The following is a 14,210-nucleotide window of genomic DNA, read 5'->3' on the forward strand; positions in this document are numbered from 1 at the left end:
CTTATTAATATGTTGAACAGGCTTCAACTTAAAGGTTTTAATAAACCAGGTTTTTAATAAACCGTGAATTCGAAAATGAGGTCATCCCTTGTGGACATTACGTTTCTGATCTATTAAGGTAATTTCAGTATCGTTAGGTACCGAGTATTGAATCAGTATCGTTTCAGTATCAATTATCATGATACTAAACCTGGTATTGGTATCAAAGTCAAAATTTTGGTATTGTGACAACACTAGTGTGACACCTTTTTTAGTTGCGGCATGGAAGCGCTGCAGCTGTACATACACACCGGGCCATCTAAGTGTTACGACATGCCATCTAAGTGTTACAACATAGTAAAGGCCTTCACGGGAAGCGGCTAGGACACATCCATGGCGACGCAACTAAGTCATCCGCCAGCGTCTCTTAGCACAAAATTGACCATAAGTCATCAATATTTTATACAATCATCATGATATTCAGTAGATATGTTTGGGTGAAGGTATATGGTCATGAGGACAAAGCCATTTTAAAATTGCTCCATATGGGGCGCGATAGTGCCAATGCTTGGACCCCTCCCAACGCCGCTTGAGGCTTTAATTTTATTTATTTTCCTATTTATTTATTTTTTATATAAATTTTTATTTTGAGTATTCTCATTCTTTATTACAGTTTTTCTCAAATGTTTACACACTAAAACTGGAACTATGCACACGATGGTGAAAACTTGAAGCTCATGTGTCAACAACAAAGAATATTTCTGCAAAACTCAGTTCCTTTGTTTTCACACAAATAGCAATTCTATATCACATTTTTGCACAACTCTACACACAAAATCTCATCATTTAGCACAATTTTCATAATCAAGCCTTGTTTGTTCACACGGAAAACACTGGCCTTCAAATGCCAAACTCTAAGTACCAACTGGTCTCACTCACGTCACACCTGCTCAAACTCAATTGGCTAAACTTTTCAATTATCTGTCAGAGCATAAAAGAGACCTCAGGTGACCTCTATTGTGTTGGAAAACAATGGAGCAACATGCAGCACAGAGAGGCAGAGGTAGAGGAGGAGGACGTGTACGTGTACGAGGTGCACAAGGTGGACAAAGAAGAGGGAGACGAGCTAATATTCCAAATGAAATATGTGCAACTTTGGTTGATCACGTATTTGTTTTTTGTTTTTTACAGCAGGCCTACAAACTACGATTTTTATTTTTGCAGTCTGTTGAACAAATATTTATTTTACAGTAACAAATAAAGATTTGCTTTGTTACTTTTTTGAAATTGTTCATTGATTTCATATATAATAACAGATCATTACATCCATTGTGCAGACTGACACAGTCTAAGCATGTTCTAGTTTTGAGAAGACACAAATGTTATCTATTTTGGCAAAACTCATAATTGCACTGATAAGGAAAATGAAAAAACACTTCTAACAGCTGTAAGAGGGGAGTCAAACTGGGACCCAGAAAAGGCTAGCATTTGAACGAGCCTGCACGCTGGGACTCATCCTGTACTTCAAAGGACCCGAGAGCCTTGTGATAAAACAATAGGTTACTCGGACTTCCTCTGGATGAGCATGCCATTTGGCTCTCTGGACTGTTACCCTCTGGACAAGACTGAGATAAGGGGAACTGGACTGGTTGTTTATGGTTGTGTGAGCAAGCCGTTGGCTCTCTGGAATGTTGCCATCTGGACACAATTAAATTATAATTTCATTTGGAGTCAGATTATTACGAGGGTAAAACCTAGTAACTGTTACGCTTACTTGCTGTGGTCATGCATATATTTGCTGTGTTGTTCCGCTCATTTGTGAGTATTCTGATGCTCCCATTGGGATATTGACGGTCCGGCGACAGATCAGATATATATCTGATGACAGCATAGCCCCGTTTGCGAACGGAGAGTAACAAGAATGTTACTGGTCCGTTTCAGGCCCGTCTTACCCGTGGCGACGGAACCAGTGCATTCTTAAGTATAATTGTGCCCTGTTCTTATGAACAGAGGAAAAATAACTAACATCTCCGGTTTTGAATCACACCAGCCAAGGGAAAACACGCGGTGCCTTCCCCTCCAGTTACAAACCCTCATTGGTCTAGCTGTGAGGTGTTTACACAATGTTCAGTATGACTCATGATGGAACCTGGGTTGTGAGTGCAGCCCAGCTGGACCTCATTGGCAGGATAATACAGTAAATGTGCATTGTATCATATACAATAACAACAACAATCAAAGTGATGACAGTTCAGACACTTTGCTCTACTGTACTGAATTAGAATTAGGTTTACCTAGCAAGTGCACTATTTATATGATGATATATTTACTGTATTGTATCATGGCAACAGTCTTTATATTTACTATAAAATTGCAGCCTATTTTGGGACCCCTTGAAAAGAAAACTAAAACTTCAAAAAAGGATAAAAAATAAGCTATTTTTACACAATTTTATACACTTGAAATGTAACATGACCTCATGAGGCTAGAACATATATACAGTATTTTGATGGTTGTGTTTTTAAATTTATCGCACCAGTGTGAAATCAATGCTAATAAGACCTATTCATATGAGGCCTGTGTGAATCATTTTGATGGAAAAAGTCAGTTTTGAGAAGAGAGAACATGGATTTGAATGCATGAATGCATTTTGCAAGAGATTTGTGTAGTTTTGGCAAAAGGTTAACTGTTGCTGTGCTTTGTGTGTAGAGTTTTGAGAAACTGAGCTACAGTTTCAGAAAACGTGTTTAAACAATTGAGAAAAACTGTAAAGTTCTTATTCATTTTTAATATTATTCTTAATTCCTTATTATTTTTTCTGGACTGTTATTTTTTGTTTGTTAATCTTGCCATGGGCTGCCTTTATTTCTTGTATTTTAAACTTGGATTGTGTGCTTGGTGAAAATATTTTACTGTGGTCTGCTATAGGACTAAACCATTTTATAAATGTTAATCAGAATAATAAAACTCTTCTAGGACTAGAGTTACATACTCCTGATATAGTATAGAAACATATAATAAATATATTATTTCCCAAAAGCCACCCTATGCATCACTATTCCATACTATTTGAAGTTAAATATTGTACTCCAGATTAAGTTCCATGGAATGTGTCCCCTTATCTGTATACACATTGCAGGATCAGAACTAGCTACAACAAATAAATCAATAAACTGCTGCCCAGTAGGAAAGCCTCGGCCCAATTAGCAGAAGTGGTTGCGACTTCAGCAGTGCAGCCAGCCCTTCTGGATAAGTACCTTCAAGGACAATAAAACAAAGGCATGATTGGTGAGCCCTTTCATTGTTTTTCCAGAGTTAAAATTAGTTTACATGGGGAAAAAAGTAGAACCAACATCTACATCATTTTATTTATGCTATGTTACACAGTAGTAGGCAATATATATGGTGGTAGTATATTTACACAAATTTGCACAAGTAAGGCTAGTTCACATTGAATTGTAACTATTATTGTTTACAGTTTTTCTCATTTGCTTGAACACATTTGTCCATTCAGAAGTTACATTTTCAAAACAGTTCACACACAGGCCTAAACTGAAAGTCGCTGGCCAAAATGACACATTTTGTTTGCAAAATGCTCTAACACTCACAAAACATTAAAAACATGCAACAAAAGCAAATATTTCCATCAAACAACACAACTTGTGGTCAAATTAATATATTCTTTCAAGCAATCATTACACATTGGACAACAAAATACAAAATACAGCTATCAATATGAACCGGTTCAACCTCAATTTGTATTTACAGTTTTTCTCAATTGTTTAAACACGTTTTCTGAAACTACAGCTCAATTTCTCAAAACTCTACACAAAATTGTGTAAAAATAGCTTATTTTTTATCCTTTTTTGAAGTTTTAGTTTTCTTTTCAAGGGGTCCCAAAATAGGCAGCAATTTTACAGTAAATATAAAGACTGTTGCCATGATACACTACAGTAAATGTATCATCATATAAATAGTGCACTTGCTAGGTAAACCTAATTCTAATTCAGTAGAGTACAGCAAAGTGTGTGAACTGTTATCAGTTTGAGTGTTGTTGTTATTGTGTATGATACAATGCACATTTACTGTATTGTCCTGCCAATGAGGTACAGTTGGGCTGCACTCACAACCCAGGTTCCATCATGAGTCATACTGAACATTGTTAGAAGTGTTTTTTCATTTTCCTTATCAGTGCAATTATGAGTTTTGCCAAAATAGATAACATTTGTGCCTTCTCAAAACTAGAACATACTTAGACTGATCAATGGATGTAATAATCTGTTATCATTTATGAAGTTAATGAATAAATTCAAAAAGTAACAAAGCAAATCTTTATTTGTTACTGTAAAATAAATCTTTGTTCAGCAGACTGCAAAAATAAAAATTGTAGTTCATAGGCCTGCTGTAAAAAAAAACAAAACACAAATACATTATCAACCAAAGTTGCACGTATTTCATTTGAAATATTAGCTCGTCTCCCTCTTCTTCGTCCACCTCGTACACATACACCTCCTCCTCTACCTCTACCTCTCTGTGCTGCGTGTTGCTCCATTTTTTTCCAACACAATAGAGGTCACCTGAGGTCTCTTTTATGCTCTGACAGATAATTGAAAAGTTTAGCCAATTGAGTTTGAGCAGGTGTGACGTGAGTGAGACCAGTTGGTACTCAGAGTTTGGCATTTGAAGGCAAGTGTTTTCCATGTGAACAAACAAGGCTTGATTATGAAAATTGTGCTAAATGATGAGATTTTGTGTGTAGAGTTGTGCAAAAATGTGATATAGAATTACTATTTGAGTGAAAACAAAGGAATTGTGCTTAGAGTTTTGTAGAAATAGTCTTTGTTGTTGACACATGAGCTTCAAGTTTTCACCATCGTGTGCATAGTTCCAGTTTTAGTGTGTAAACATTTGAGAAAAACTGTATATGCCTGTGCCATTTGTTGATACTTATACTTATACTTATACATAGTTATAGTATTTGCCAAAATGATTTTACTATAGATAACAAACCCTGCTGCACTCTGCACTTTTGACATGCCCTGTTGAAATTCTGTAAAAAAAGAGACATTTTCTAAGAAGGTTTTCTTCATTCATTTTATTCTTGTGTGCAGGTCTTTCTGTGCCCATGAACTGTCGTTGACATGCAAGACCTACAGACTAGTCAAATCCGGACATTCATTATGGTACAGCTTTTGTACTGCATTCTTTCTTCACCAAAGAACCAATAAAGAATTTCACCCAAACTCAGAAATACTCAAAAACAAATTTTTTTATTGTACTGCATCAGATTTTTCCATGTCATTCTACCCTCTAGTGTTTCATACACGGTCCAGCCATATACTAGGTTTTGACCTAGTCTTGTTTCCATACTTTTCAAACTCAGAAACGTATGCAAACTCCTCTTCTTCGGGCCCCTCTGCCATGGCCTCTTACTCTCCCTATGTTCATTTGGCCTCTTCGATCCATGCTTGCAAATAGCAACACAGAGGTGGCATCTTTTATAGATGGATAAGGACTGATTGCTGATTGAAGAGTTTCACACAGGTGCATTAGGGATTCATAATTATGCAAGTAATTTCTATCAGCTGTGAATAGATGTTTTCCTTTTATTTAACACAGTTAATCCAATAGAGTTTTGGGTCTTTCTATGAGATCTGTGTTAAATGTGTGAAACCAATGAGAAGAGAAGACTTCAGCTGTGCTAAGAAGGTGATGATGAAGATCAAGGGGATCCCAGTTTCATTAAGTGTGTCTTAGCAATCAAGAAAAACTGTAAATTAGAGGTTCACAATTTTAATCCCAGATGGCTGCAGTGTCTATATGAAGTGAGCTCCATGATGTTTGGGACAAATACTTTGTTTTCTTTATTTGGCTCTGTACCCCACAATTTTGGATTTGTAACACTCACATGTGGTTAAAATGCACATTCTCAGATTTTATTTAAGGGTATTTTGGTTTCACCATGTACAAATTACAGCACTTTTACCCATGGTCCCCCCATTTCAGGGCATCATGAAGGTATAAGACAGCTTTCCATATCTAGTTTTCATTCTAGCCTTTTGATTGCCTTTGGAGTCTGTTATTGGCATTTGTCAATATGAGGACCAGAGTTTGCCAATGAAAATCAAAGAAGCCATTATGAGGCTGAGATATAAGAAAAAACAGTCAGAAACATAGACCAAACCTTAAACTTATCAAAATCAACTGTTTGGAACATCATTAAGCAGAACAACAGCACTGATAAGCTCAGAAATCAGAAAGGACCTGGTAGGCCAAGGAAAACCTCTAACAATTCTCACCATAATGAAGAAAAACCCCAAACAACTGTCCGACAGATCAGAAACACCTTTCAGGAGACAGGCATATATGTGTAACTGCCTGCTGTCAACAGAAGACTTCACAAACAGAACTGCAGGGGATATACGGCAAGATGAAGACCAATAAAAAAACAGAATGGCCAGATTTCAGTTTGCTAAGAAGCACCTAAAAGAACCCACAAAGTTCTGGAAAAGGGTCTTGTGCACAGATGAGCCCAAGATTCACTTGTGTGACAGTGGTGGCAAAAGCAACATGTGTAGTCCAAAAGGATCTGCCCAAGGTCCAAAATGACAAATTTCACTCTTCTGTTCCCATACTTTTAGATGACAGTGTATACATATATCACAAAAAATTGTAATGGTTTACTTTTGGTTGTATTTTGATTGCATACTGGTTACCTAGACAGGTCTATGTTTATGAACCCAAGAATACAAAGTACCTTCATTCCATGTCACATCCACGTTAAATCTCATCATAGGCTTTCCAATCAATATAAATTTAATTAAACTCTTCCCGGAATATTAATGCATTATTAAAACAAACTGTTGTGCATTGTAAGACATGATCCAGGTGTACTTGTTTAGCCTGTTTTCATGCATAACAAATACCCTATAAGCCTAGACAAAGTAAACATCAGATGTGATATACAAAGGATGAAGCACAATTGAACTATCATCTGGGGTATGCAGGGTAATACAGTAAGTTCCAATGAAATTAGTTGAATCACTTGAAAAGTATAATATATTGCATTTTATACTGACATAATGTTTTCCACTTATAATGGATACTTTGCCTGCCCTTCAACTGTGCTTTAATTGGAATCCAAGCCTTTGTGTTTTTTTAAAGGAAACAGTCGAGCATCATACAAAATGACAGGTGCTGACAGGCAAATGGAAAGAACACTGCTAAATTATACACAGGGATCATTGTTTTGTATGTTCCTCTTTTGTTGATTATGACACAGAGTTCGTAACATGCGGCACATGAATGTTGCAAATTCAGAGGCAGCAGTAGGTATATGTTTAGTAGCCTACATGTGAAATGCCTTTAAATAACTGCATACATTATATATATATATATATATATATATATATATATATATATATATATATATATATATATAATATATATATATGTATGTGTGTGTGTGTGTGTGTAAACTGAAGATGTTCAGTGTTAAATCAAATCTTACAGAGTACATATGGTCCAAATTGGACTCATATGCACTCCATTTGAGCTGAATCAACACTAGCCGTTTTACTGTGTAAATAGATAGTACTTGCTGGCACAAATTATGGAAACAGAGCATTTATAAACACAGGTTTTTCCACTATTAATGCAGTATTTTACAACAATTTCTCCTTTTGGCATAATAGACATTACATGTAATAAATGTAATATCAACATATAATAAAGATGAAGAAATAATTTGCATTTGTATTAGACCAGTAATAATTATTACACCCTCCTATATGTACACAGTCCAGTCCCAATTCAGTTCTTAACAGATAATGTTGGTACCTGGAATGTGGTACCAAATGTTATCTATTAAGAGTTGATTTAACACTACACATTTTACAGTGTATTAGTTCAAACTTACATAATTGAGCAGTCTAATGTACCTTATTATTTAAAATTATATAATCAGCTTGAATATATATTTCTTTGTCCGGTATTTTTCTATGTAAAATAATTATATTTATGTTAAAAATAAAAAAAAATAAAAATCCATAATTACTATTTGTCGTTAGAAGATAACTGTATACATTTTTACAGATAAAAATGGCTCTGGCAAACAACTGCTGAAGAAAAGTTCAAGAAAAGGAAGGAGTATTTTTGTTTTACACGGCAGGGGATTATTTCTGTTTTTCAGAAAATAAAAATGCTTTATTTGTATAAACTACTTGTTAGTGAATTCTGTAGTGTTCCCCTACAGTCCCCAAAAAGTAACGCAAAAAACAAAGGACAATGCACGCTACTTTATACTTTATACACGCAACTTTATACAAATGCAAACTATTTTTTAAATAGTGGGCCTGCTCCAAGTAACGAGAAATACAAGCGTTGGCCTATATCCTATCTTACTATCATGAACACAAATGTGTAGATACTCATAATCTCAGAAACATAGGCTACGCACGAGTAAATCAGTCATCATGGATCATTGCGTTCCTGTACGAAACGGAATATCGTCACGTCGGTATTTTATTGTTCCGAAGTCTTTTTATTTCAACCAGCTGTAATGAAAACCCGAGTCTTGTAGGCTATTATTCCGCTATGACGTGGATGTTCATATTTTTCCGTTTGCCCTCTTGGGTGAAATGATGAATTGTTAATGGTCTACCGGTCTCCCCCTGCCCTTCCCACTCAACCATCCCCAACCCCACCCCCTTCCTATTACCTGCGCTTCATAAATACTGAATCGAGTTGCCGTACTGTAGAATTTAGCGAACTACAGCTGAAGAGTAACAGTTAAAGTACACGAGTTACTATTTAAAGACTCTGATATGTATTCTAACAAGACTGGAGGGCCACGCAGAGGAAGATCTTTTGACTCTATGAACACGTGTTTGGAGGAGAAGCTACTAAACAATGAGGTAAAAAAATATGTAACCTGCCCTTCGCCTTTATTCGTGTTCCCATATCTAAGCAAAAAAAAAAAAAAAAAAAAATTGGAGGGGTGCGTGGGGGAGCGTTTGGGGGTATTTGATTTTATCAGTCACTGAGCAGCACTGGCTATTGTAGCAAATAGTCTACTCTGACAATGGTTTATATGTGCTCAGATACAACTGGTAAAATCGTCGATATTCAGTGTTAAACTATGATAGAGTACACTATATTGCATTCTGCTAGAGTACCTACTTTTTGCCCCATCTTTGACTGCCATAAACTCAGAACATTTTACTGTGTGCGTGTGTTTTTACAGTTTGAATGCTTTCTTCTGTATGGATATTACTGTCTGACACCAAACATGATAAAACGTTTAGACTGCCAGGTTAGGGGAAGATTTCTTGAAGTTGGACAAAAGTATAAATATTAAAATATTGCGGTTATATTTTAGATTGTTTTCAATGGGTATTGTGGTGTGACAGCACCTTTTACTATTATCTATGCGAAGGTCATGAACCATGGATATCCATATGTTTAAAATGTTTATTTTACTTCTTTAACTCACGAGCAGTTTTCTGCAGTCTTGCCTGTAGGCTACTTTGTCCAGGCATAATAGTCTTGCTTCAGTTCGACTGCGTCAAGCTTAAAGACGGTCAGGGGTAAAGAAACAAACACTTTATATAGGCTACATATAGAAAAACGGTTGTTTATACCTCTCTTAAACAGAAAGATAAATGTATGTGATTAGTCTATTGTATCATTTAGTGAACAACTTGTCATTTTCATGGATGTAAACAACGTAAAACAATGTAGGCTGTCGTAGGTTTTTACTCATGGACCTATCCAGGCAGTTACAAATGCAGTATGTCAGGTAGATCGACGTTTGTGTCGGATTGCGCGCGTCAGTTATGGGAGGCTAATTACCGTTAATACGAAGAGACGTGCCCTTTGTGACTGAACAACCGCTCGTGCTACTAGGGCAGAGATTTAATTAAGCGCGCTTCTGCTTTTTAGAACACTCCGAAGAAAAGTAATTGGATCGCATACCTGAGGAACAAAGGTGCGCGGCAACATTGGCCGTTTGTAGCGGCATCAGGGCTCCAAATTGTTAATTTTTGCAGTCTGGAAAAAATAATCCCTGTTTAGATTAAGATAAGAAGACACTAATAATAGGTCTTACTGTTCTTCAAGTGGGATTTCTTTAAGGGTTTGTCAGGACGCAGGGATAAGACCAGTTTGTCTCACCCGAGGAATCGCTCTGAACAAGGTATTTAATTGACTGCGACGAGTTGACCCATCCTGCTGAGCTTCGGTCTAAGCACCCATGCTGTCGGGAATCCTGCTCGTGGGGAGAGCCAGCCAGCGGCAACTGGTTTCCCATGGTGTATCTCTCTTGCTCGCAGGGCAGAACATGGTTGGTGATTACCTGTGAAACATGAATTAATATTCCTCCTACTTGTCTTTACAGATTATTAGGCCTAACTAACTGAATTTAATGAGGGGATGCATTTATCTTTCCTGAATTAGCATTGTTTCGCTATTGCTTTTTAATTTTGTTCATTGAAAAACATTCTGAATATTCACAAGTCAGTGCACTGAGTTTTGTTAATCTGGGCCCATCTAGTCACTGACAACTAGCTGCCGTTGTCCTATTTAGTCCCTAATTGAAATTGCATTTCACTTAATACTTAATGCCAGTTGCTAGGCTACAGGATCCATGTGTCAAATAAATTAGTATCCAGCTCAAACCTACAGCCCAAAGTCACTCATGCTGTTGCATTAACAAATCTATTCAATTTGACCTATTATATTTATCTAATGCGGACATCTTATATGTGCACACCTCAGTTTGCCAGATAAGAATACATAATTCTACTGAATTTAATGTACCAACAAACAAATCTCAAGTTTACTTCCATATGTTATTCCATAAAATAAAACAGATTTAAAAAATAGGTCACCCTAGTATAGTTTTCATTCAGTTTAAACAGTTTGGCATTTTACGGTATTAGTGTCTTTCTGCTGATTCTTTCATTTTTCGTGAGTGTTCCAGTTGTTGGTGTGCGACGTGGTGGGGCAAGGGGGAATGTATCATGAAGTTGTTTGTACCTCCCTCACTGTATTATTCACACCAATCTGATGTGGCACATGCAGTGAGCTAAACCCAGGATTAAGATTTCCGTAGAATATGAGGAGAGCTTTGTATGTTAAACGGTTTTTATTTTTATTTTTTTTTACCATACTGTAATTGCATACTTGTAGTAAACCACACTGCAATGTCATGTCATGTCATATATGTGTACCAATGTAACCCATGCTATTCTTTATTATACTCTGCTGTCATTTATACACATTTGACCTGTATAATATGGCAAGGAGCATTGGAGGGATTACAAGGTATATTGGGATTTCTCCTTTGAAAAACACTGCAGTGCCACAGTGCTTTATTATCACTGTGAAGTAAGCTGAATCATGATTTGTTATATGTTTATATACTCTGATATATGGTAGACAAATTGGTTTTGCAGAAAATGAAATAATTTTTACACTGCATATTGTGAATGTGGTAAACCTGTGACACAGAAGTGCTTGCAAAACTGTCTAAATTAATAGTGCAATATTAAAAAAACAATCATTTTCTCTTGTTATTGACATATAGATTCTTAAAGAAACTGGAGAGAATGTCAAACATTTGACTTCTGATGGTAAATTTGTTTATATAAATCATACTGTTGAAATAACAAATATTTCTTATGATGAATGTCAATAATAATGAAAATGACAACAGAAAATCGATGGCTAATTTAATCTTTTAAATAAACACAGCAGTACCAGCAAAATGTGTGTATGGGTCTTCAACCACTCCGATAACTTAAAGTCGGACTGAAATTTGAAATACTGTATCATTATTTATATTCTATACCGTTGCAAAATTGTTTCTAAATGGTTTTAAAATGTTTTTTTGAATAATAATAAAAATTTATACTTTTGGACATATCACAAAAATGTTATTATCATGTTACTATGGCGGTCGGATACTGCGTGGGCGGGGTCGAGGGCGTACCCCTTGCGTTCTGAGTGACAGCTAGTGGGCGGACCATCTGAAAATGTTGACTGTGACAGCCATCAAGATAAAATAATAGGGTGACAGGCTACATTTCAGTAGATAGGTAAAGCTAAATGAGTTGTCATATTGCACAAAGTCAACAAATCTCCATAGCTAGTTAGATAAATAATATTCGGCCTTCCTGAATTGTTTCTTTATATTTCGTGTGATAATTATTACATTACATTACAGGCATTTGGCAGACGATTATGTTATGTTGATGCTAAGATTGCTTTTCAGCTATGCCAGCTAACGTTGGCGAATGTAGCTGTTAGCCATCTTCCTAGTAAGCCGGGCGAAGGTAATTCATACACTCAGTAATTATACATCCAAAATATAATAATATAAGAAACTTACTTTGTGGTTATCCTCCGTACTGTGCTTGATCGAATTGTGGGGACTGCTCAGCGTATTTTTAAGTTGCATTGTCGTGCATTTTTTATTATACTAGCTATTTATTTGCTAAAGTTGCTATATGGTGCTAGTCAACTACAGCGTTGGCCAAAGTGATAATACCATGCCATTCTCAGAATAATATATATTTTCTTTTATTTTGTACCGCATAGGAAAAGTACATGTGCTTTACATAAATACATTAATGACGTTTTGGATATTTTTACAGACGCAGTTGCGAGCGAGCCTGTTACCAACAATATCCGTTTATTGCGCCATTGAGAGCGAAGTTGCGAGCGAACCTGTTTCCAACAATATTTTTATCGCTCTGTACAGCAATAAGTGCAGATCCCGCGCAGCAGTTGTCGTGTCATCTTTACAAGGAAACACAACTCAGAGACAACCCCGCTACAGCTGGACAGTGGGGACTGCTCCAGGGTTCAGTCGCAGTTCTTCGCAAAATCCACTCTGTTTTTGCGCCCAATTCAAAAAGTCGTCTGGTTTAAAATGCAGACTACAGACTCTTGTGTTGTTTTATGGAGTTACTTTTGTGTCTTTATTATGCAATCAAACAGAATAGATTTGAGAGCAAAACATTCCACACTGCAATCAAAAAATAGATTTGAGAGCAAAACTATCGACACTGCAATCAAAAAATGTTTTATTGCAAGTTAAATAAATTTGTGATTAAAAAGGTATTAATACGAATCAAAAACTTTTGTTTGCAAATAAAAAAGTTTTCTTTGCAAATCCAAAAGTTTTGAATGCTGTTTTTTGCGAATCCAAAAGTTTTCGTGGGCGGGACCTACGCTGAAAGATGTAAGACACGTCTCTATTGGCCAGTCTCGATCGGAGTGACAGCTTGGCAACATCCACAGTGTTGGTAAACGAGAGAGGGAGTTTTTAAGTCCATGGAGCGGAGCGGAGAAGACAGAACATCAATGCGCAGGTGTGTTTACACATAACTTCCGTCTTAGTAATAGCAAGAATGTTATGTTTGAACTGGTGCATGTAGACTGTAGACCCGGACACAACCGTAGTAATGTGTTAACATGGCGGCACAATTATATCGAGAAAGAATTGTTAAACAAAAGTAATCTACTTGCACCAGTTCAAACATATCATTCTTGCTATTAAGATGGAAGTTATGTGTAAACATACATGCGCATTGATTTTCTGTCTTCTCCATGCAGGCCCGGTGCCAGGATGAAGTGGCTGAGGGGGCAGTTAAAAATGGCAAGGGGGCAAATCTTTATATATAGTAAAACAGTAGGTTATAACAGAAAATAATAATAAATGTGATTTTATCCACGAAAATGGCTATACAAAAAGGCAAAATAAATGTTGTGGTCGCGATCGCCGTCGTAGATTTTTAAATATTTAAAAAGTTTGCTCTCTTTGCAGTGGTTTGAGCTGGAAACGAGCTGTACGAGTGGAATAAACCCCCCAAAGTGAAGCACAACACTGCCTACTGGTCATAGATGAGATCACTGTGAGGTTGCTTTCCGTAGAGGATTTCAGCTGCATGCTGCCATATTCCTGAAAATGCTGCAGCTGTAGGTTTAATGAGATTCATTGATTTAACCATGCAATATCCTCTGAAAGGCTAAATAACAACAACACAAGACTACTGTTTCAAAAACAAATAATACATTTATTTCACAGTGGTGAAGCCAGTATTAAACCTGAGTGTCCTCGAGTGTCCACTGAGTTATGACTGCTAAAATCAACAAAATAATAGCCAACAGTGTCAGGGTCATTAAGTAAAAAAAAAAAAAAAAGATCAGATTGTTTTGTCTGTCTT

The 14,210-nt window shown here is 36.4% G+C and overlaps 1 protein-coding gene and 1 long non-coding RNA gene across 4 annotated transcripts in view; one reads left to right on the forward strand and one right to left on the reverse strand.

The window, feature by feature from the left end:
• Positions 1 to 1,425: 1,425 nt before the first annotated feature.
• Positions 1,426 to 1,653, reverse strand: LOC135255006 (uncharacterized). Its single transcript, XR_010330031.1, has 2 exons — positions 1,586 to 1,653; positions 1,426 to 1,548 (listed from the first exon to the last, which is right to left on the reverse strand). It is a non-coding gene; the product is annotated as an uncharacterized LOC135255006 (long non-coding RNA).
• Positions 1,654 to 8,766: 7,113 nt separating this feature from the next.
• LOC135255007 (tryptophan 5-hydroxylase 1) overlaps positions 8,767 to 14,210 on the forward strand; it is a 48,600-nt gene continuing 43,156 nt past the window's right edge. The window contains exon 1 of one of the 3 annotated variants that reach the window (XM_064335680.1): positions 8,767 to 8,894. In XM_064335680.1, coding sequence (XP_064191750.1) covers positions 8,805 to 8,894 — 90 coding nt within the window. In that variant the 5' untranslated portion in view covers positions 8,767 to 8,804. Of the gene's footprint in view, positions 8,895 to 8,931; positions 10,322 to 14,210 lie in introns of those variants that run through there. The other 2 variants (XM_064335681.1, XM_064335682.1) reach the window with 2 other exon arrangements.

Source organism: Anguilla rostrata, chromosome 5 (genome assembly GCF_018555375.3).
Source record: "Anguilla rostrata isolate EN2019 chromosome 5, ASM1855537v3, whole genome shotgun sequence".
Lineage (NCBI taxonomy): Eukaryota > Metazoa > Chordata > Actinopteri > Anguilliformes > Anguillidae > Anguilla > Anguilla rostrata.